The 23,574-nt window shown below is 44.2% G+C and overlaps 1 protein-coding gene across 1 annotated transcript in view; it reads left to right on the top strand.

Moving 5' to 3' along the window:
• Positions 1-23,574, top strand: part of arid2 (AT-rich interactive domain 2) — a 79,847-nt gene that overhangs the window by 21,023 nt on the left and 35,250 nt on the right. The window contains exons 5-10 of the mRNA XM_083655746.1: positions 13,184-13,402; positions 14,606-14,673; positions 16,909-16,978; positions 19,505-19,755; positions 22,300-22,396; positions 22,813-23,022. Coding sequence (XP_083511872.1) covers positions 13,184-13,402; positions 14,606-14,673; positions 16,909-16,978; positions 19,505-19,755; positions 22,300-22,396; positions 22,813-23,022 — 915 coding nt within the window. The remainder of the gene's footprint in view (positions 1-13,183; positions 13,403-14,605; positions 14,674-16,908; positions 16,979-19,504; positions 19,756-22,299; positions 22,397-22,812; positions 23,023-23,574) is intronic.

The raw sequence follows: 23,574 nt of genomic DNA, 5'->3' as shown, positions 1-23,574 counted from the left end.
CACCATTCACCATATACTGTAGAGGCGATGACAGCAAAGCATCACTTGAGCTTTGTGTTGCTTTGTGAGATGCATGGGGGGGGCGACAGTCGACATTTGCTTTGACAGCAGAGGGCAGCACAGCGGCTCAGTGGTTAGCACTGTCACCTCACAGCAAGGCCGTGGGTTCGAATCTCCATCCCGGTCCTTCTTTTTTTTCAATATTTTATTTTACGATTTCAGAACATGAAAAACAGGAAAGAAGAAGGAAAAAAATATATATACATGTACATACATTTTCACCAAAATGTGGTGCTACCAGTCATGTAAAATGCTTTGTGCTTACAAAAAAAGAAAAGAAATACTGTGCATGGGATCCACTACAAGTGGTTCATAGTAAATTGGCCGGGTAACTCAATTGTCATTTTTAACCTCGTCAAAATAGGTCAGGAACGGGTCCCAGACAATTAAAATTTTCCTCAATGAATTGGTCCTCTGCAACCTGAGTCTCTCCATACGTATAATTGAGACCATGTCTGTCAGCCTAGAGATGCTGCGATCGAGATTTTTCAATTCCGATCCGATTTCGATATTTTAGCTCAAAACCGATCCGATTCCGATCAAATTTCGATACCCGATTCGATACCGATTTCGATCCGATACCGATACAGCACATATTTAAGTCTCTCTATGCTGTCTGATAGCTAGCAGGCAACAAACATTTTTAGGGTTAGGTATGTATGTGTGTGCTTTGGTAATATACCGGTAGTATGTAAACGATTTAGTTCATCTAATTCATTTGATGTAAAACTAAAACATAACAATCAAATTAGGGCTGGGCCAGATGGATGATTTAATATTCCATAGCTCTGACCTAAGCAAATCTGACATCACTATTGTGATATAATATTGTTTTAGTAAAGTGTATCACTCAATAGTCAATACAAAAAATAATGGCTTTTATAGAACCGAAAGCCTAGCTGCTTAGTCTGCAGATAAAACATAAAAAATTACATTTAGACTCTTATTGGCATGACGGCAACATATAGCGGTCTGAATTTTGCATGGGGCCAGTTCTATAGTGAGGCATGGAAAGCCTCACTATACGCCATCATATCTGTGTCGTTTCACTTTTGACTGAAAAATGATGCCTGTAGTCTAGATTAAAGAAAATACATGTATGTGATGTTGACAATTATGTAGGCTATGTGCGCATTCGTTTTCCTTATAGATCATGAGTGCTCCGCAGCTAGCTACGTTAGCTTGCATGTAACGTTTAGCGTTAGTTGATTTTGGAGACACAAACCCTGGACGTTTCATTTTGAGTAGGCTAATGCATGAGGTTCTCTATGGTTTACGCCAGATCTGGAAGTATGAAATGCTTTAAATGCGGGGGTTTTGGTCACAACAAGCTTGTGGAGCGCTGCCCTGCAACCAGCTAGCTAACGTTAGCCCCGTTAGCCATCATCACAACAGCTACTAACGTTAACGCCAAAACAAATCCGCTGCCTTATCTCCACGTTTGGTTTAGCGTAACGCCAGCTCAGACTTTCCCCTAATCTCAGAAACCTTGCGGGACATGTATTGCAAATTGCAATAGTGGTTGTTTTGTTATAATTTGAAACTGTCAAACTGGTGCGGACGCGTGATTTCGAATCGCACATAGGTTAAGGACGGGTGTGTCTGACGTTTTGGCCCTGGCCATCCTAGGCTCAACGCGGCCTCTGTGCTGCTGTTGCTGCTGCTGCTGCATGCTGGATAGAAATCCTGGAGCGGAGTCATGGAATGGAGTGCTTATATCGGAGCCTTGGATCGGTCATTTTCGCTGGAATCCGATCCGATCCATGTTTTTTGGCTGATATCGCGCCGATATCCGATCACATGATCGGATCGCAGCATCTCTATGTCAGCCACAGCTGAAAAGAAGGTGGAGAGGAGGACTCCCATTCCTTCAGAATTAGTTTCTGGCATCCCCTGTGTCAGAGATTGCTGCACAGCCGTTGGGAGGAGCAAAGAGGACTCCGAGCAGCCGAAGATGGCGAGTTCCGCCTCTGGTTGAAGGGTTATTTGGTAGGCTTGAGTGTACCAGTCAAATATTTTGGCCCAGAATCTCGACCGTGAAGGGTAAAACCAAAAAGCATGGGACAGTGTGCCCTCCGACACCCAACACCTATCACATAGTGGTGAGACAGAGGATATATCTTGTGTAACCTATGCTTGGAGTAATGAAGACGGTGAGCAACTTTAAATTGGATCAGTTGATGTCTGCTATTAACTGAGCAGAGCTGCACCAGAGACAGCCTCCTTTCCCATATGATTTCAGATAGATCGACACCAAGTTCCTCCTGCCATGCTTCTCTGATCCTCTCAGTGGGGGGCTTAATGCAATCGTCGAACAAACACACAAACCTAGAAATAAGATGCCTGGAGTTGGGAGGGCTTAACAAAACTCAAAAAAAGCATGTTCATTTGGGAGAACTTCAAAATCATGACTCTTGGATCAGACATAATGTCTAGCTTGTCTATAAAGATTGCATTTGGGGCAACTCAAATTCTCTCTTCAGAAGATCAAAGGATGCAAATTGGCCATCGATATACAGGTCTCTGATGGAGTCCAGCCCCTTTTCACTCCAGGCATGGCAAATTCTATCTGACCATGAGGGCAAGAAAGAGTGATTAAAACAGATTGGTGTGTGAACAGAAACATCTGGTATATTCAAAACTTTCTTAACCTGATTCAGAATTCTGACAGAGTTTTTCCATCCTTTCTGTGTGGAGTTTGCATGTTCTTCCCGTGTTTGTGTGGGTTTCCTCCCCCCACAGTCTAAAAACATGCTAGTCAAAATGTGATGCTATGATGTAGAGATGCTCCGATCAGCTTTTTTGAGGCCGATCACCGATCACCGATCACTGGAAGCAGTATCTGCCGATCCCGATATGGCCGATCACCGATCACCAAATCCATCAATTCAAGCCTTCTATTTATTGTGTCGCATTATTCATATATTTAATTATTCTTAACAACATCGACATTGTATATTAAGTATTAAAATTAGGAGATGAGAAAGTATCATGAATTGACAACCGTTTTATTGCAGGCTAAGGCAACATGCAACTCTCTCTAGAGACACTCTCTTAGACAACTTGGAGCTTACAGAGTAGACTGTATACTGTAGCTTTCCTGTGGAAAAATAAATACAGTCTTATAAAACAAAAAATATAATACTATGTACACAACATGTGCACCAACACAGCTTGGAACATGTCTGTGAAAGCTGCAGCGATAGCCTCCGCGGTGTGTGACCCAGAAAACTCTTGTGAGTGAAGTACAACTTTGTTCAGGTCGAACTTTTCATCAATAAACTGCGCAGTTAGGCTCAGCATGGACATAGGACAGACACTCGAACTCCAAATGTCAGTCGTGAAGCTGATTGACGTGGTGTTGTCTTTCATAAGGCTCTCGATGTGCTTGTACACAATTTGGTATAATTCCGGCAGGCAAACGTCAGTTAAATATTTACGTCCTGGCAGCGTGTAACGTGGATTAGGGCTGGGTCGGTTTGAAAATTTTAAAACCGGTTCGATATTGCTGTCTAAACCGGATCGAACCGGTATACCGATTTTTTTTTAATAAAAAAAAAAAAAAGTTTTTTTTTTTTTCAAGCAGGGCTCCCGAGTGTGGCCCATAACTGTCTGTAGTGCAACTTCAGTCCACCTGATAGCGATAATACACCTCTAAGCTGGTATTGTCAACCAGCAATGATACTGAATAAAAAGAAGCAGGACACCTGTGTAACAAACACACCCTGTATTTATTTCTCATAACTATTCAGCTCAACTTTTCTTCTAAACATCAAAATAATAAATGAAATAAGACTTCTGCCTATAGTGCAACTTGAGAAAAAGGCTAATAAAAACACAAGCAGTGCAATCAGAATGGATTGGCTTACAGCTGAGCTGCCTTATAAACTTCAAAACTCACAAATTCACACAATATAGGGCCTAGGCATGGGTCGGTTTGAACATTTTGAAACCGGTTCGATATTCCCCAAAAAAACGTATCAAAGCGGCTGCAGTTGGTGGCGATAATGCACCTCTAAGCTGGTATGCTGCCAACCAGCACGAACACTGAATACAAATAAGCAGAACCTTTTAACTGGAACAACACACTGTTTTTATTTCTCATAACTATTCAGCTTAACTTTTCTTCAAACATCAACATAATAAACAAAATAAGACTTTTGCCTACTAGTGCAACTTGAGAAGAGGCTAATACGAACAATAGTGCAATCAGAATGGACTGGCAAAAAAAAAAAAAAAAAAAAAAACTTAAAAAAAAAAAAAAAAAATTTTTTTTTTTTTTTTAGGTTTTTTCGGTTTGCACGTGATCAAACCGGTTTGGGCTCGTATACCGAACCGAACCGGTAAAACCGGAAATCGACCCATGCCTAACGTGGATCCAAGCAGGACATGAGGCGTTTGAACCCGAGGTCTTCCGCAACAGACAGCGGCTGCTGATCAAGACATATTAATTCCATTAGCTTTGCATTTATTTCTTTTCGTTTCTTGCTGTCGTTGCTGTAGGGTTGCTGTCGTTTCAATGTCTCTGTTACAGCTGAGTGAGTGGCGTTCGGGTTGCTGCACGCTCTTTCGCTGCCTTAGCGCTCGCCAACTTTGTGAACTCCTCAAATTCCTTGATGTGGGAAACCTTCAAATGTCTTATGAGGTTCGTAGTGTTGAAACTCTTCTGCTGCGTTCCTCCACGCGGTATCTCCTTTGAGCACACAATGCAAACGGCAAATTTGTTGTCCTTCTCCAACAAGTTGTAAAATTGCCAGACAGGCGACGCCATGTTAGCTGCTGTGCTGTTTGTTCTCGCCCAAGCTGCTTTCGCTATAGAGAGAGTGCAACTTCCAAACACTTTTTCGCCACTACCACCACGCCCCCTAAGGAAACTTGGGAGCCAATGAAGCTTCATGACACGGAGAGACAGCCAATCACAAGCTGCCCTTTAGGAGACCGGAAGAATACTACTTGGCAGCCTGGGAGTGCACTATCTCTATATTGAAACGTCTCTGGTAGTAGTTCTTGCATATTTTGTGTCATTCTGATCGGCCTTGTTTGATCGGCACTTTTGATAACTCCGATCAAAGCCGAAAAAGGCCAAATCGGCCGATTCCGATCAAGTGCCGATCGATCGGAGCAACTCTACTATGATGTATGTTGTGTGTATATATGATGTATGACTGTGATGCTAGTATGTAAAGCCCTTTGAGACATGCTTGTGGTAAGGGGCTATAGTATGGACGTAACTGAACTGAACAGATATTTGTTTTTTCCCCCACAATAACGCTCTGCTTATTTTTAGCTATTTCTTAGGAAGCAAACACGATCTCTGCTGGAATGATTTGATACAAGTCATTAGATTGCTTCAGGCTTGGATGTCTGTATTGGTGTCATATGCTGCTGAGGTTGACTCGGGCAAAGACTTCAATTTCAGCCATCACACAATCCATGCTGGTGTGTTATGAAAACATGCCGTTTTAGATTTGAACTTCTGCCGGCTTCAGTTGAGCTCTAGTTGACCTGCTAGCCGGTTGTGAAATAGTGAACGGTAAGCCAGGTGTTACTGGACAAATGGAGTTCAAGCTGCTATTTGGTTTGGCTATTATAGATCCACAGACTTTGCAGGTCTGCTGAAAGGTCTTGTCTGCGTCTTGTAGTGAAGTTCAGGGATGTCAGAGCTCGGGTGTTTTGGCACAACCCCTGTACAAAACAAAGTGATTTTAATAGGTGAACCACCACATAGGCATCTGACGCCTGACTGAGGTCCGCGAGGTGAACCACAGGGTCAACTGTGATGCCAATTATTGAAACTCCCGTCCTCCTTTCAGCCTATTTAATTGGATTAATCCTGTCTGATTAGTCATCTTTTCTTTCATTTATTAGAGTTGAGAGATTTCATCAATTGTGAAATCTCTCAACTCTTGAGCCTGCTTACTGGATGCGGCGGGCGGTTTATACAAGCACTCATTTAATTCAGCTCTCGCCCTGCGTAGCGCTGCTACGTTTGAACCAAGGCTATGGAGCGGGTGTTTGCAGTAATTGTCTGCCTTTTGATGAAGGGAAAACAAAAGCCAGCTCCATCCGCCTGCACATAGAACAAGATAAATTAATTATTTTCAACCCAAGGAAACTTCCATGATGAAAGAAAGAAACAGCCTCTTGATTCATGGCGTCAGTATTGAAAGGATGTTTTTTTTTTGTGTGCAACTTGCGTAGATTGACGTCTTTTATTGTGAAACCCTGCTGACGCAGTGCCTGGGAGCTGTTCAGTCGCTTCAGTGCTGTAGTGTTCTGCCAGTCCAGGGATCAGACATTCTATTGTATCTCAACACATCACTGCAAATGAGGGACACCTCAATGATTTTTTTTAGATAAAGGTATGAATGGATGAAACATCCCAGATGATTATCCAGTCTCATATCCCGATATTGATATTATATTGACACAATGTGTCCATCAGCTCCGGTACGGCTGCGAACAGACCCACACTCAATGTAAATCTGTCAGACGTGTGCGGGATCTGACAAAAATACAACAGGTGCATACTTTTTCTGTACCGCATGTATCGCCCATCTATTAACATGGGCGAGAGTCTGATCCGGCAGATGCGCAATGCAGGACGCAGCTGTAACGCATCTGGTGTACATTGGGTGTAACGATCCACGACTTCTGTTTCAAAACGCCAGACACTAGAAACACGCTGCTAAATGTTGTCCGTGGCTACAAAGCTCCTCTTCCAGCCTCTGTGGCATGTAACCAGATGGAGATTTCCCTGTTTCTTTCTGAAAATCAAACTATTCGACTGACTTTAAAGTTAAATACATCTCACCAACTCCCGTCTCTCATTCTTCTTTATATATACAGTATAATACTTAGGAGGCCAACAGCTATTGAGTAGGTGGCTTCCTCCCACCTCTGCTTTGTTATATAAAGCACACAATGGTTTCCCTCAACAGCTTTCTTTACATAGCTGCTATTGTTTGTTTGTCATTGTTGATGATGATAGTTTACAGTCAAGTTTACAGTCAAGTTAGACAGGAACGATTAGGAGAGAGATGTTTTTTTTTCTCCCCGATTATACTTTGCCAATTTATCCCCATGCCCTATTGGCTGGAGGATGGAGCGTAAGGCTATTTACTTGTTTAAATGACATTATTTTTGAAAGTTTTAGCCGGAAGTTTCCATTTTCTTTTGGCTGACCTGACACTGCGCCTGGGCAGCCGTGGGAGAAGGGTGGGGGAAGAGAGCCCCCACAGCCGCGGAAAAACTTAACTTAATATAAAAGTTGCTGCTGGTGCTACCACCTGCTGCTTTCCTGAGTAACAGAAAAACTTGTATTAGTGGGACTTGTGTGATGTAAAAACACGTTTTAAATGTAAGTGTGATTCTAAAAGCCCAATTATGCTCCATTTCATACGAAAATAAACATGTCTGTTTCAAACGGTGTAACCGTCACTGCCCAGTTAAGCAATACATCCACTAGTGGGCAGTAGAGAGTCAAGTGTGTGTGTGTGTGGGGGGTACTGCTCCGTTTCATCCGTATCCGTAAGCTTTCAGAAAATGTGCAGAATTACGCACGAAATGAATGCAGAGTACGGACAGAAAGCCCTGTTCCTCCCTATGCGTATCCGTATTTAACGCCGAGTATAATTGGACCATAAATGGGAAAAGCAGGTCTGAAGTGATGGTTAATTAATCAGCACTGAGCTGCTGTGGCCTGATCGGCCCGTTGTCTCATCCTGACACAAGTTTGGGTCGAGCTTTAATCTCCTTTGATGTTCATGGATCCTCTGCACCTCTGTACACTGCTGGCTCAGACCCTGCATGGAGCTGTAGCCTCTGCACCTCTGTACACTGCTGGCTCAGACCCTGCATGGAGCTGTAGCCTCTGCACCTCTGTACACTGCTGGCTCAGACCCTGCATGGAGCTGGATCCTCTGCACCTCTGTACACTGCTGGCTCAGACCCTGCATGGAGCTGTAGCCTCTGCACCTCTGTACACTGCTGGCTCAGACCCTGCATGGAGCTGTAGCCTCTGCACCTCTGTACACTGCTGGCTCAGACCCTGCATGGAGCTGGAACCTCTACACCTCTGTACACTGCTGGATCAGACCCTGCATGGAGCTGGAACCTCTGCACCTCTACCTGTACACTGCAGGCTCAGACCCTGCATGGAGCTGTATCCTCTGCACCTCTGTCCACTGCTGGCTCAGACCCTGCATGGAGCTGGATCCTCTGCACCTCTGTCCACTGCAGGCTCAGACCCTGCATGGAGCTGTAGCCTCTGCACCTCTGTACACTGCTGGCTCAGACCCTGCATGGAGCTGTATCCTCTGCACCTCTGTCCACTGCTGGGTCAGAACCTGCATGGAGCTGTATCCTCTGCACCTCTGTCCACTGCTGGCTCAGACCCTGCATGGAGCTGTAGCCTCTGCACCTCTGTACACTGCTGGCTCAGAACCTGCATGGAGCTGGATCCTCTGCACCTCTGTACACTGCTGGCTCAGACCCTGCATGGAGCTGGATCCTCTGCACCTCTGTCCACTGCTGGCTCAGACCCTGCATGGAGCTGTAGCCTCTGCACCTCTGTACACTGCTGGCTCAGACCCTGCATGGAGCTGTAGCCTCTGCACCTCTGTACACTGCTGGCTCAGACCCTGCATGGAGCTGTATCCTCTGCACCTCTGTCCACTGCTGGGTCAGAACCTGCATGGAGCTGTATCCTCTGCACCTCTGTCCACTGCTGGCTCAGACCCTGCATGGAGCTGTATCCTCTGCACCTCTGTCCACTGCTGGATCAGACCCTGCATGGAGCTGTATCCTCTGCACCTCTGTCCACTGCTGGATCAGACCCTGCATGGAGCTGTAATGGCAGCTAGGCTGGATTACGCTTGCCTACATAAGCCCCTTTGAGCATGGAAATCACATTCACACAGCATGGCAGCTCTTACCGTTACGATTAGTTTCCAGAAGCAGCAGTCAACAAAGCAAAATGTGTTCCAAAACGAGAGCTCCTCTCTGTGAACAGAGTGGCACCTACTCATACGAAAGGATTAATGGCAGGAAATGAAACCAAATGATATAGTACTTTTCAGAGGATGGGAGGAAACGTGAGTCCTTTGTTGACTAAATGATGGCACTCATCACACATCATCTGTATCTTAGGGTGCTTTCTCACTGGGAACGATTGCTTTAGTTCCGTTCTGCACCAGGGGCATGATTGCCCCTCTCCCCCGCTGGTCAGCTTTCACATTACAAAATTTCTCCCGCGCTCGGGAACGGAACAGAACACTTGCAGAGTACACTTGCGTCATCAACTAGGCCTGGAGTGTAAAGCTTCTGGCATACTCTTCGCGCCCAGCCAAGCGCATAGGGCGCGCGGCGATTATGACGTCATCGCACGGGGGGTGAGGCCTGAGCGCAGCGCGGCTGGTCCATGGAGATTTTTCTATCAGCGCGTCGGGTTTTGCTGCCTGTGCCTGTGAGATCTCCGTGGTAGGCTATCAGCGGATATCTGCTGTGATTGAGTCCTCACCGTCGTAAAGTCACCTTTGAAGCATGACGTTCGATTATAGCGAACTAGTTGTGGGGCTTAGCCTTCCCAAATGTTGAGGGTCGTTTTTTAGAATTTAATACATAGAATTGGGAACGTTACATTCAATTTCATTCAGACTGCCTGGAGGAGCGAGCTGAGCACTGAGTATGTTCTGTTTTGGCCTGCGCAGAGTGCGTGCGCCCTCCTCGGAGCCCCGCCTCCAGCGCGTGCGCGAAGAGTATGCCAGAAGCTTTATCCTCGCCCGTGTGTTGTCTTATGTGGTTCGGTACGGTTGGCATTCACATTCGCAAGTGTTAACGTCCCCAGGCATGCCAAAGCGTTTCCCCAGACCACCTTTTCAAGTGGACCCTGTCGCGGTACCCTGTTCCGCACCCAGCCACGGAACAGAGCACAACGTTCACACTCATGAAACAGAGCACCCCTGGGGTCAATTCGGGAACAAGTGTGCTCGGAAACGGTCCCGGTTCCCGAGTGTGAAAGCACCCTTAGAGGTAAATGGTAAATGGCCTGCATTTATATAGCGCTTTTATCCAAAGCGCTTTACAATCAGTAGGTACATTCACCCATTCATACACCGATGGTGGCAAGCTGCCACGCAGGGTGCTGGCACACCACAGGAGCAATTTGGGGTTCAGTGTCTTGCCCATGGACACTTCAACATGCAGACTGGAGGAGCCGGGAATCAAACCACCGACCTCTTTCATCCAAAGCGATTAGTGATGACCCGCTCTACCTCCTGAGCTACAGCCGCCCCCTTAGAGCTGCTGAATGCTAACATTCAAGGCGTGACTCCCTTCCATTAGAGGGGGAATCTAGTATTTAGGATTAGCAGGCTTTAATTATAAAAAGGTTGAGTCAGAGACCAACGCAATGAAAAGTTAGACTGCTCATGTTCTTTTAGTCAGACAAGACTCAGCTCATCAAACTCATCTGAAGCAAGCAGCACCACCTTAATGCCTCATTTGCTCTGCTGTTAAAGGAATATCATTTAGATCTGAGCTGAGCTGAGCTGGCTGAAGGGGTGTGGTCACAGCAACAAGCAACACACTGAGTGTCTGTGTGTGTGTGGGGGTGCACACGACATGTGTGTGTGTGTTTGGGGGGGGGGGATTGTGTACATGAGGTAGGTGCTACGCTACAGGTTGCTGCACAGGGATATTTCTGTCACTGGTTGTAAGTGATGGAACAGCTAAAGTGATGAAAGTGCTCAGGTGGAGTGAGCGACTGCTTTAAGTGTTCATCAGAGTGATGGCCTGTGGAAAGAAGCTGTTCTTATGTCTGGTTGTTTTGCTGTACGGTAGTCTCTATACCGCCTACCAGAGGGGAGGAGTTCCAATGAGATGAGTCTGTGATGATCTTTCCTGCCCGTTTTTTTTTTTTTTTTTACGGTACAAAGTCTTGGATGGAGGGCAGGTTTGTGCCAATGCTTTTTTTCTGCAGTCCTGATTTTAATATTCACATTATGTGATGAATATGTGAATCACATATGAAAATGAAGCTTTTAAAATCCAAACGCTACTATAAATGTTTCTGTTGAGTGTTGTCTACTTAATTTCCATCTCTGAATCTACTGCAAAGGCAAACAGCAAAAACTTTGTGTTGGTTTTTAATATCAAAGGCGATGACTGGATTTCATAATATCAACACGAAAATACCCATACCCATATACGATGTTTCATATTCTCTACTAGCAGTCTTTTTGTTGTGTCTGGACTGGAGATAAAACCCTGAAGCCATTTCTGCCTCACTGTGGTGTTGGAGGGCTGACTGTACGTGCAGCATCCTCCTAGCTCCTACTGTAACAAGCTCTCTTTTCTTGGCTTTAGATATAATTGGATAATAATACATAACGTTTCCCTGCCTGAGACCTGCGCTCTGATGAAAACTTAAAATTACTCCTTTAAGAATACAACCTCGAGCCGTTGAATGTTGGGTTGGGTTCTCTGCCAGCAGTTAATATACAATGTTACTCGCCAAAATTATGTTTATCAATTAAATTAGCAAATTGAAAAGGGTGAGTTGCATTTTTTTTTTACATTTTGGCAGTACACTGCAGAACAATAATTTTTTTAAATAGAATAAAACAACATGATTATAATCGACGACATGTAGAAATGTGTTCAGGTTTTGGAAACTATTCACATTAGCTGTAGTGCTGGTGCTTGCTCAGCAAAAAGTGCTAATGTGCATTTCTAGGTTAGAAACATCAAGTTAAATAAACTCATGATGTACATACAGTCTAATAGTGTATTATACTGTCATCCAGTCTGGCCTCTATATATACAATTGAGTCTGTGGACTTTAATTGTTTGTGTTTGTTTGTCTGTTTCAAGTTCTGTGTTCGGCCACAGCTATGCTGTTTTACGTGTGATCGGGCTGAAACCTTCAGGGTGTGTAAAGGGCACCCATGCGGGTGACCTGACGGAGCCAGATTTAATTATTTACATTTTTACTTCAAACTTCCTCAATGTAGAACAGTCATTTCTTACACATGAGATTACTTTTAGCCATTTAGTCATCAAGATGATTGAAAAATATTCCATATTCCAGAATGAAATGTTATAACCGAAGTGGAGTATTGGCCAGATTGACATGAACATTCGGACACTTATTCAGTGTTGAACCGTAATTTTTTACATTACATTTAGCCTGATTTCATCAAGGTGATTGAAAAATATTCCAGAATCCAGACTGAAAGACACGCTGCTCCCTGCTCTGCACTAGGCTGGATGGAAAAACCTCGTTCAGAGTCTTCCAGCTATGAGCGGAAGACCCGGAACCAAAGTACTGCACTCCAGGAAAATATTCTGCTCAATTCTTACGTTCCGTCAGACGTAATGTTATGGATCCGGCAAGTTTCTTCAAGTACTTCTTTGAATATTTTGTTTGGTATGTCCATGCTTCTTATTTTTTCTCTAACTCGTAGCGACTGGCGAGGTTAGGCTGCCTACTGCTGCATTTCTATGGGGGAACGAAAACACCGCGGACCACCGGAAGACGGGGCGGGTCGTCTTCTGTCTTCCTGCCTGTAGTAATGCGGTCACCAGGCTCTCCTCTGAGAGAGCCTGGTGACGCGAGGTTAGCTCTGCACCAGTGTTTGTTTAGAGGGGGAGGGGCTCATAGCAGGTCACTACGGAGAGCAGCGCGTATCTTGCGTTCAGGTGTTTTTTTGTTTACGTTTTTGCAATTCCAGCCGGGGCCGTTATTTAGGGAACCCTGCTATATAGTCTATCATCTATGATTTCACCCAGTTGTATTAGTTTGTTCCCAACTTTTAGCCATGCTTTCACATCTGAAAAACGCACAGGATTCCTATAATAAAGGGATAGAAATTAAATGAACATTTCAGTGTCTTTAACAGTATGGCAAAACAAAACAAAAACACTTGGGAAGTGTGGAAACTCGTCGCCATCACATTGCACATTGCATGTCCTCAAGGCAGTATATTACCAACGAAGGCGGTTAAAAAAATCTGGGTAGGGTATTGGTTGGAAAGTTTACATTGTGACTTTAAAGAATGTCATTTTAAAATATAAAAACATGGGTGAACCCTGACCGTGTCTCTCTTCTCTGTGTTCGCAGAATATCTCCGCCAAAGCTATGGGCTGTCCACGGACTTGGTTCTGCCGTGCGACTACAACAAACTGGTGCTGTCTCTGCTGTCGGGTCTGCCCAACGAAGTGGACTTTGCCGTCAACGTGTGCACGCTGCTGTCCAACGAGAGCAAGCACACCATGCAGCTGGACAAGGACCCCAAACTGGTCACCTTACTGCTGGCCCACGCCGGCGTCTTCGACGACTGTACGTCCACAGCACACTCGCACTCACCTGTTGTTTGCTTCGGATGTTGAGCAGAGGGATGCTAAAGGCAGTTTCATTGTTTTTAATTATTATTAAATAATTTCTTCACTTGAGCTGTTGAACTAGGACAAAGAAACCTTTACCAGAGCTCCTACACAGGCCTGGAAATGTATAGACGGTTTTAACTTGACAACAAAAACATTCTAAATTGAACCCCCGCTCACTTCCTGTTGCAGTGTTTGCTATGGCCATAAAAGAAAAAAAAAACATTCAAGTGCAGGACTGACCATTCCGTGAAAACCGTCTATACAGCTGAGCGGCGAAAACAAAAGTAACGATGTCGAGTGAATATTTCTGCAGTTTGCCGAATGCTGAGAAAAAGGAAGTGCTGTGGGGTTGCGCTCTGGTGAAAACCGTCTATAGGAAAGGAATTTGATACTTTCCAGGGCTTGATAGGCCTGGAACTTACACACACATTTCGACATCTCACACATTCTGATATTTGTAAGTGTTAAGAATAATCTGCATCTATGATGTGATATATGTTACATTACAGTTAGTAGGGGAAAGACACTTATCTGGGTAAATCACACTGAATATAAAAATCATCAAGTTAAGAAAATAAGGTCTGGAAGAAGTCTGTACTTTTGAAATTGGATATAGAGCTGTGGAAAGAAGCGGAGGGATTGAATTTTGGAGTGAGAAAACCGATGAGTAGGGCTGTACGTTAACATGCATTATCACACACTGCATGTTATACATACATATTTCATAATTTAATAAGAGGGAAATATCTGTATCTATATGTCGTCAACATTTAAATAGTAATTTCAGTTGGTGTCTGTCTGCTGTCAAATGCCCAAGATGTTTGATATACGACACCAAAATTGAGTCTCAAATCACCAAGGCCAATCATTATGATCATCACAATATCTAGAAAAAAGTCTTGCGATTCTATACTTTGAGTTGTAACTGTGCAGCCCTAGTGGCAAAAACAAGAATGATTCTGGTGGGAAAAGACAAATATATCCCCCAATTTGCTGCCTCCTGTTCTCTGCTCTTTGTTGTAGGATCAGAGGTCCTCCAAGGTCCTCTTACCATCTACTAAATAGAAAGTGTTCTTTCTTTGGGGAATGGAGCTGCATCATATTGAGCTGAAGCTGTGATTGTCCCTCTCTAACCCAACGCTTTGTGCCTTTGCAGCGCTCGGCAGCTTCTCTGGGGTTTTTGGGATGGACTGGAAGGAGCAAACCTCCCGGGACTTTGTCAGGGTAAAGTCATCAAATCCTTTTTCTTGAGTGACTTGTCAAGTGTTCTCCAAGTAGTTTCTGTTGGTTTTGTTTCATCTAAAACTGAAGGTAACTGTCTCCCATTTTGAACATTAAAGAGGAAACTCGAATAGGAAAAACTAAAAGAAGAGCTGGAGTGTTTGAAGAAAATATTCAGATTATTCCCGTCCATATTAGGGATGAGTGTGTGAATATTCAACTCGCCAGCACCTCTCAACATTCAAATTGCATGCCAGGGTTGCATTACATTTTTCTATAATTATACTTTCTTTTACTTATGTTTTTCTTCAAGAGTCTAATTAAAGGGACAGTTTAAAAATGGAAATTGTGTGATCATCTCCTCCCCCTCATGCCAGTTGAAACACAGGTGAAGTTTCTCCAGATAACACACAGGGAGGTTGCCAGCACAACTCAGAGAGAACAAATCCCCAGCTGACTTCAATTGTACTGTACTGAAGTCAGTTCAGTTGTACTGTACTGAAGTCAGCTGACTTCAGTTGTACTGTACTGAAGTCAGCTGACTTCAGTTGTACTGTACTGAAGGCAGCTGACTTCAGTTGTACTGTACTGAAGTCAGCTGACTTCAGTTGTACTGTACTGAAGTCAGCTGACTTCAGTACAGTACAAGTGAAGTCAGCTGAGTTCAGTTGTACTGTACTGAAGTCAGCTGAGTTCAGTTGTACTGTACTGAAGTCAGCTGACTTCAGTTGTACTGTACTGAAGTCAGCTGACTTCAGTTGTACTGTACTGAAGGCAGCTGACTTCAGTTGTACTGTACTGAAGTCAGCTGACTTCAGTTGTACTGTACTGAAGTCAGCTGACTTCAGTTGTACTGTACTGAAGTCAGCTGAGTTCAGTTGTACTGTACTGAAGTCAGCTGAGTTCAGTTGTACTGTACTGAAGTCAGCTGACTTCAGTTGTACTGTACTGAAGTCAGCTGACTTCACTTGTACTGTACTGAAGTCAGCTGACTTCAGTACAGTACAAGTGAAGTCAGCTGACTTCAGTACAGTACAACTGAACTCAGCTGACTACAGTACAACTGAACTGACTTCAGTACAGTACAACTGAACTGACTTCAGTACAGTACAACTGAACTGACTTCAGTACAGTACAACTGAAGTCAGCTGACTTCAGTACAGTACAATTGAACTCAGCTGACTTCACTTGTACTGTACTGAACAGAGCCATGTATATAGAAGACTCGCGACATCTCCATTCCCTCCAATGGACCAGTTTTTTACTCTCAAGGGTTCCAGGAAGTAAGGTCCTGGATTAAGCAGCACTGTCGAGTTGCAGCAAAATGGATAGTTTGTGTTGTACTTTGAAAGGATTTTTTTTTTAAATCAAATTGTACATTATCAGCTTTATTTTAGCATTCAAAAGTAGCGCAAGACCCCTTCCTGGCTGTTCATTGGCTAATGAGTCACACATTTTGGTCCTCTGCTGACGCTCTGGTACTGAAGTCAGCTGGGGATCTGTTCTCTCTCGAGTTTTGGCCTGGAACAAAGAAGAAAAACAGAGTGCACGGTGTCAAAATGTTCAAAGAAAATGTTCAAAGAAGAGTGCCCTGGATTTTGTTTCATAAAGTTTGGCCTGGATTTGAATGAGGTTTAGTTCTATTAAAAAATCTATTGTTGAACCAAGATGATAGCTTATCATTTTTTTTATGTTGGTTGAGGGGAGTTTAGAGGTGCAGGGGATTCCAAATGTTATAATATTCGCTCTGAATATCCATAAACTATTTGAATATGATTTTGGGCATCATGCACATCCCTAGTCCATATAGAGGACGTCCTTACTGACAACGCCAGATAGCAACATTCTCCAAGGCATATTTCAAACCGAGTTGGGATCGTTTCACATTGAACTCAATTTAAAAAATGCCTACCAAATCATGATTTAATCAAATATATTGTAACTTGATACTTTATTGGTCCCAGTAGTCTTCTGGAATTTATCTGCTGCTTACCTCGCCTCACAGGGAGGTCAGAGGTCACCGGTAGGGCTTCAGTGTCTTGCTCAAAAGCACTTAAGCAGGGCGGATACTTGTCAACACGGGTTTTGTTTTACCCGCGTTATCTGGTTCAAGGCCGGTGTCCGTACTCAAATTTCCTCGCCCACTTTCTTGAGTAAAATTTGCCGTAGTCCCGGGAGAGTTGTCAGTTTTCCCAACTGTGCTGTGAACGCAACATTAACAGCTGCTGTTTCCCGCAGTTCTGGAAGGAGGTGGTGGAGGACGCTGAAGTCAGGGAGCTGATCTGGGACAAGAGCAGTCCAGCACAGGGTAAGCAGGCTCTGGGTGCTGAACGTCACAGAAACCAGTAGAGTCTGCACGCTGCTGTATGCCCCCATGGTGAATTCATGAACTCCTGTAATGCTGAGACGCGCTCCGGTGTGCAGACTTTATTGTTTACTGTGATTTCCTTCAGTTTTCCTTGTCCAGCTGCTGCGACTGAGGATTGGGATGCCTGTGTTTTTCTCCTTGGTGCTAACATCTCCACTGCAATCCTCACACACGCAGTATCTCACGTTCAGTTTATGGAGTGCACACCCCCACAATATTTTATTTTTAACTTTTTTGAACAACATACGAACAAGACAAACAAACACGCTCAGACACAGGAAAGCGAAAGGAAAGGAAAGGAAAAAAACAACATACAAAAAATAAAACATATTATCAACATTCAGTATTACCGTAAGTTGTGCTACCAGTTAGAGATGCAGCGGTATGATTTTTTGACGGTATGATAACCTTGGAGAAAATTACCACGGTTTCACGGTATCACGGTATCGCGGACCTTTATGTATTCTTGTCAAATATGGCACAAAAAAAACATTTTTTTTTTTACCATGAACAAAATGATAGTTGAATGGGGACCATGATGACAAAAATATATTTGGCAATGAAGTATGCCACAGCATAATTTAATTATTTGGCATGTTTGGATTTGGGTGCATAGGCAAATGCATGTTGAATTGTTGGCTGGTCTCTGCAGCTGTTGATGTGGATACCCCTCCGCTGGTGCCAGTACTACTGCTAGCCTAAAAAAAGAAAAAATACATGTTAATGTAACCTACATCTGTAATGACAGTTAACTGTTGCGAATGTGTGTGTGCTTGGATATATAACAGTACTATTCTTACTTATCATAAATGACGATTTATTTAATCTAATTTTATGTAAAACTAAAACACATAATATCAAATAGATGCTAATCTTTTGTAAAAATCGGATGGACACTGACTGCACTGGACACAAATGATTGTTTCACGTTGATGGCGCACACCCCCACTCACACACACCCCTCTCACACATTAGCCTCTCCCCCTGTGCTGAGCGCTTGTCTTCTTTTCCCCTTCTCTCTCACACACACACACACACTGTTTGTGCCTCAATTCACTGGCAGGTTGGAGGAGTCTTAGTTTCTACATTATTGAACGTTACTTCTCTTCAGTTCAATATGTTTTTGATAACGAGGCGCTGGCCAGCCTGGCCTACACAAGACGTGATCACTCAGTCAAGAAGTTACGTTAACGTTAGTCAGCTGATGCTAATTAGCCATGTTAACGATAGCCTATGATGAGTCATGAGTGTTTATCTTACGTTAATGTTAGCTACTCCTCAAACCTGCCGGTGGAAATGGTTTAGCGTTATGTCCGATGTGATGTATGATGAAGCAAGACAACGTTAAGTACCTTGAATTTTGCAAATGAGGACGGCTGGTGTTGATGGGCTATCATGTTTGAGGTAGGCTATTGCCTCCTAGTGCAGCCACTCTTCGCCTGCATGTCTTGCATGTTGGCTGTCCTTCCTCCTGTAAGCCCTGGCCATCCGTTTTTCTGATAACCAAAATAGTCCCACACTACCGATTTTGTCCTTTTTTGACTGGGGAAAAAGTTCGGGGGGTTCTTCACCTCTCTGGCAACCATTGTCACGCGGCACGCCACTCAAAACAATGATGACTCCTTGATGATGATAGCTGCGGTCTGCCAGCTACTGATTGCTCTAGTCTACACACACATGCAGCAGGGGGGAGGGGCCGCGTAACTGCACTCTGTCTCTGCAAGGGACCTGGGCACTTTCTCTCAGGGAAACAGCTGATACCGTGGAGAAGGTATGACGGCAAAATTTAGTGGTTTTGATACCGTGGCTTTTTCAAACCGCGGTATACCTTCAAACCGGAAACCGCTGCATCCCTACTACCAGTCGCATAAGGTGCTTATATGCTTGTAAGAGGTATTGTGCCCGGGATCCCACACAGGCTCCATGAGAAACCAGTCTGGCGAATCACCCGTCGCCCCCAACCTCAACGAGGTAGGCTAGAAACGGGTCCCAGATGGCAGAGAATTTCTTAAGTGAGTTGGTCCTCAGGAACCTATGTGTCTCCATCCGTATAACAGAGGTCATATCCGTCAGCCACAATTGAGTTTATGGAGTGCTTTAACAAGACTTGAAAGTAAAAAAAAACACCCCAAATTTAACAACAAGGTACCCGAAATTTATTTTTTATTTTTTTTACTTTAAACCAATGTATAGTTTGGTATTTTAAAACTTACCATATTGGAACTCTCAGCATTGGCACACTTCACCGATGCCAAATACTACTGTAACTACTACCTACTAATACTGAAATATTTCCTTGATAAATGTGTATTTGTTATTTTTTCTATACACAACAAAACTGGTAAACTACAGTTTTGTAGTTTAGCAGCCTTTCGCAGGTGAGTCAAATAGTGACTTTCAGCGACTGAGCAGTAATGTGGAGATGGGTTTTGAGGTGTGTGCCGTGCTCTGCTCCCCCCTCTGCAGATGGTACGTCGGGCGCCGGGCCCTGGCAGAGCCTGTTCCACCCGCCGCGGGCCTCGGGCATCACCGACATGGAGGGCCAGCGGGTGCTGCAGGTGGCCGTCATCCTGAGGAACCTCTCCTTCGAGGAGACCAACGTCAAGCTGCTGGCGGCCAACCGAACGTGCCTGCGCTTCCTGTTGCTGTGCGCCCACTGTAACCTCATCTCCCTCAGACAGCTGGGGCTCGACACGTTGGGCAACGTGGCCGCCGAGGTGCGTCTTCCATCTCGCTGAACGCATGCTTCTGGAGCTTGTTTTTGGGGGATCTTAGCGTGGTTAAAACCATGCGGATCCGTGAACTCACATTGTGTTTCATTTTGCTGACGTCACATTGCACTATCAAATTTCAACCCCATTTCCACCAATCATATCTGCCATCAATCCATCTTCATTTCGAGGAGAAAATTCTGCAGTCAAGATGGCCGCCTAGTGCCTGTAATCGGACCGAATTTTCGATCCGTCTTCCTGTGGGTACCCTTTAACAGACGTTGATTCGCGGCTGATACTAGGTCCACTGCGTAACGAAAGGCGTAATTAATGTCTAGCCGCGGCCGTTCCATCCTTGTGACTTTTACACAGGAGGCGAGGCGTAACGATGCCGCAACGATCACGGCTTTCACAAGCTGTGTAAAAGGTGCTAGAGTCTTGCTTGCACCTGCTTTACTTCCTGCTTTTTTTTGACACAAAATGGGTGATTTGGGTGGGATGTGAAATAGGCAGATTGGCCGTGTCTGCGGGTGGGAAACCGGACAAGGGTTTGTGTCCTGGTCGCTGCACCAGTGCCTCCTGTGGTCATCCGGGGTGCCTGTTCATTCATCGGAGGAGGCATGTGAGAGTCGACACTCCCCAGATGGGCAGAGGGGGTGGAGCTACAGGGGACCAGATGGGCAGAGGGGGTGGAGCTACAGGGGGCCAGATGGGCAGAGGGGGTGGAGCGACTGGGGGAAATCAGACATGTACAATTGGGAGAAAAAGTGGAAACAATCTGAAAGAAAAAAAGAAATTGAGAGGGAGCTGATGAGCTGTCTGTTCACTTCAGACAGACACACAGTCAGCTGTTCACAGAGCTGAGGACCTCCAAGAGGGCTGCGAGAGAGTGTGTTGCGTCAACTCCAAAGCCTCCGGTTTGTCATGACGAATATTGATAGAGCCAAGATGACATGTCGTCACTTTCTCCAGCTGCTGCTGCCTGTAAACATCTCATTGAACACGGACCAAAATCCTCAAATCCGGAAGAGAAGATCTGTGAGAAGATTTAGAAAGACAGAATGTTTAGTAAACTAGTTTGGCTCTGAAATCACAGTGAAGCACAAGGACTTGATTCAACTTTTAACTCCAATGTGTCGCTATGAGATCCAGGTACATGATAACACGTCAGCACTCCTATTTTTAGCAGCTATACTGTATACACTGTAGTGGCCCTGATAGGATCAGTTAAGTCTTGGATGTCATTAATTGGATGGTCGCGTTCGGGGGAGTAACGCACTATTCAGACTAGGGCTGTGAATCTTCACTGGCCTCACGATTCGATTCGATTATGATTCAGAGGGCTACGATTCGATTACGATTATCGATACATCTCGATGCATCTTAAATCGATGCATCACTTTTTTCCGCAATACATGATTTATTTTTTCTCACTTTCTTTTTTCTCACTGTGTGGCTACTTTGAAAATAAAAGTGCATTTGGAATTGCATTGTATTATGATCCATAATTAAAATAAAGAACTGCATGTACTTCCATTATATTTTATTTGATTATTATTATTTTTTTTTTTTTTATCATCGATTTTTGACATTTGTGAATCGATGCAGAATCGTGCACGTCCACATCGCGATGCATCTTATAATCGATTATTTTTGACACCCCTAATTCAGACATACTGCCAGCACTTCTCTGCCAGCAGAGTGTGTCAGTGCAATCTGTTCACATTAACCATCTTACTAATATAATTGGGCGGCAGTTTTCCGCGCGGCGCACAATTGCTTAACTGCACGTGTGTGCAGCGGCCGAGCTGCGTCTGCGAGCCCTGCGAAGCGGGTGAGACCTCGAGGGTAAACCAACGAGGCATGGTAGAAATGAGCACTGCCAGTTCAACAGGCGAGCCAGCGAGAGACGTTATAGTCCTACTGGAGCTGCACCATTATGGCTACAACAAAGACAATGATTATTTTTGCAAGATCACAAGTCACGACCACCAATTGTTAATTATTCCTATTCATGCCGTTTTTACGTGACGTGATGCCAACCTGGCAATATTCTGCGATAATGAACTGTGAAAGCTAAAATAGTGAGGCATAATTATACACAGTGTTGGGAAAGTTCCCCGGAGAATGTAACAAATTACTCTTACTTACTCATTTAAAAAGTAGTCGCTTTACTTCATTAATTCCACACCTGCAGCAGTAATTGGTTCCATTCCTCATTCCGTTACTTTGTTTCATTTGCTCCTTGTTTGTCACTTGAGTTTCACCTGGCTGTGTATGCTATCAGGTGCTTTGACACCTGGCTGTGTATGCTATCAGGTGCTTTGACACCTGGCTGTGTATGCTATCAGGTGCTTTGACACCTGGCTGTGTTTGCCATCAGGTGCTTTGACACCTGGCTGTGTACCTATGCTCTCAGGTGCTACATGCAGAGTGGTGGGGTAGCCTGTCTGCAGCCCTCTTTACATATTGAATAAAAAAAAAATCACGGCTAACTATTTGTGGATGGTGCGATCACAGACTGACTCAAACCTATGTGACCTCTTCTAGCTGCAGCTGGATCCCGTTGACTTTCGGACGACCCATCTGATGTTTCACACCATCACCAAATGCTTGATGTCCAGGGACCGCTTCCTCAAAATGAGAGGTGAGTTTCCTGCCTCCTGCTCAGGCTATTTCAAGCCAGCCTCTTCTTCCCCACTTCCCAAGATGATCTTAAGAGCCACTGGGGGGTCCTCCTGACCCCACTGCTATGTGGTCAACATCAATCAGAAATATTACAATATTATTATAGTACAATATTTTCCAAAACAAAATGAGAACAAACTATCTAGAATTCCACATTTCTATATCGAGAGGCAAAAAGTTGATATTTTTTTAGAATATTGCACCCAATTTTATGATTTGCCAAATTGTTGTTTATAATGAGAATATTGAACTGACAAGAGTTACACAGACTGAATGACTACCCATATTCATTAATATGACTACACAGTGCATAGGTTTTTCAATATGCTGTAGGAAGTGTCTAAAGTTAGGTGTGTCTGTGTCTTCTCCCCGCAGCAATGGAGATCCTGGGCAACCTGAGCAAGGCGGAGGACAACTCTGTGCTGATCTGTGAGTATGTGGACCAGGAGTCGTACAAGGAGGTGATGGCCTTGCTCAGCCTGCCCGACCTCATGCTCCTCATGGCCTCTCTGGAGGTGCTCTACCTGCTGGCCCAGCTGGGGGAGATCCCCTGCAGCAAAATCGCCTCCGTCGACCACAGCATAGGTACCCATCATCTGGTGTCAAGTCCCCCGCTTGTACATCTTGTGTTTTAGATGTTTGAGTGACACTCTTAGAATAGTGGTTCTCAAACTTTTTTGGATAATTTCTGAATCCAAGTACCGTACCCCCTTTAGTGATTACATTTTACTGAGAAAAACTGCAAGAGAAAACTATAGCGTATGATGTAAAGAATGAATGATAACACACCTTTTGAAGAATATAACATTACAAAATAAGTAATGGAGTGAAAAAGTTGGCATTAGTGCCTCCTGAGCAGATTTAGTTCATTTATTTTCATCATTTATTCTTACATCTTTACATCCTACCCTTTCTCTCAAGTACCCGTCCTCCAGTTTGGGAACCACTGTCTTAGATCATACCTACAGTTTAGATCATCTTTACTTTACTTGGCTATGTTTTTACCTTATTTGGCTATATTTTTACCTTTGTTGTTTTTTTTAGATTCACACTGCCCAGAATCAGGGCTTGAACACAAAAGTCCCATGTGATTGGGTTTGTACCAAGTCGTGCTGTACTGACCCGTGTGTGTGTCGT

This window comes from Poromitra crassiceps (assembly GCF_964638095.1).
Source record: "Poromitra crassiceps genome assembly, chromosome: 2".
Classification (NCBI taxonomy): Eukaryota; Metazoa; Chordata; class Actinopteri; order Beryciformes; family Melamphaidae; genus Poromitra; species Poromitra crassiceps.
The sequence above is the reverse complement of the archived record's forward strand: the minus strand, read 5'-3'. Positions and strand labels throughout refer to the sequence as shown.